Source organism: Phalaenopsis equestris, unplaced genomic scaffold, assembly GCF_001263595.1.
Source record: "Phalaenopsis equestris unplaced genomic scaffold, ASM126359v1 Scaffold190741, whole genome shotgun sequence".
In the NCBI taxonomy this organism is placed as follows: Eukaryota; Viridiplantae; Streptophyta; class Magnoliopsida; order Asparagales; family Orchidaceae; genus Phalaenopsis; species Phalaenopsis equestris.
Window position 1 is genome coordinate 1 of NW_018210690.1, and position 852 is coordinate 852.

Here is an 852-nt window from a genome sequence, read left to right on the forward strand (position 1 = left end):
TAATATTTTTTCGCCCGGAAGGCAACGACGTTTTGGCGGCGTAGAGACAACGCAAACTCCCATCTTTCTCGTTCTTCCGCTCCTACACATCTTCCTTTTCGAGTAAATCAGGGATTTACGGCTGAAATCCGTGAAATCCAGGATTATCAGATCCGCGCTTGGCAAGGTTTATCACAAATCTAGGTTAAATACCGCTCTAAATCCTTTACCAGACAGCCCCATAAATTTATTTTCATTTTCATCTACTCAGCGGAATTCACTCAGAACTCGAAAGAATCCTCCTTTTTTCTCGGCTCATAATCTACGTATCAATCGTTTTCTGTCGCAACTTCGTCGCGTTTTCTAATGGCGGACGACAGCAGCTTATCCGCCGCCACTACGAAGACGGAGAAGAAGTCTTGGGCCGACGAGCAATCTGATGAGGAGGAGGAAGTCACTTCGCCTTCCGACCTGCCGCCCAGTGGCAGCAAGGATGCGGAGCAGTCGGAGCTCAACAAGATCGAGTCCCTCTCGATATCTGACGATAAGGGCAAAGAGAAGGTTGACGAGAAGAATGACGGCGATGGGCTCCTGGACAACCCGGAGGATTCAGAGATCAATGCTGTAAGACGAACCCTGATCTCAATATAGCTTCTTTTATTGCTTGAATTTAGTGGTTTGATTCGAACTTACTAGGGTTTAAGCATACTTCCAGGTTACATCTGGGGATGCAGTCTATTCATCAGCTTTAAGTTTTGAAGATCTGAATCTGTCCAAGGAATTGCTTAAGGGAATATATACCGAGATGAGATTTCAGAGCCCTAGCAAGATACAGGCCATAAGCCTTCCAATGATCCTCACCCCACCGTATAA

General features: G+C 46.1%; 1 protein-coding gene across 1 annotated transcript; it reads left to right on the forward strand.

Annotated features, from left to right (window-relative positions):
* Positions 1–13: 13 nt before the first annotated feature.
* LOC110034583 (DEAD-box ATP-dependent RNA helicase 38-like) lies at positions 14–852 on the forward strand (the record flags this gene model as incomplete). The annotated part of the gene is given in 2 exon segments (XM_020738834.1): positions 14–603; positions 695–852. Coding segments are annotated over 2 exon segments (416 nt in total), but the record flags the coding sequence as incomplete, so codon positions are not given.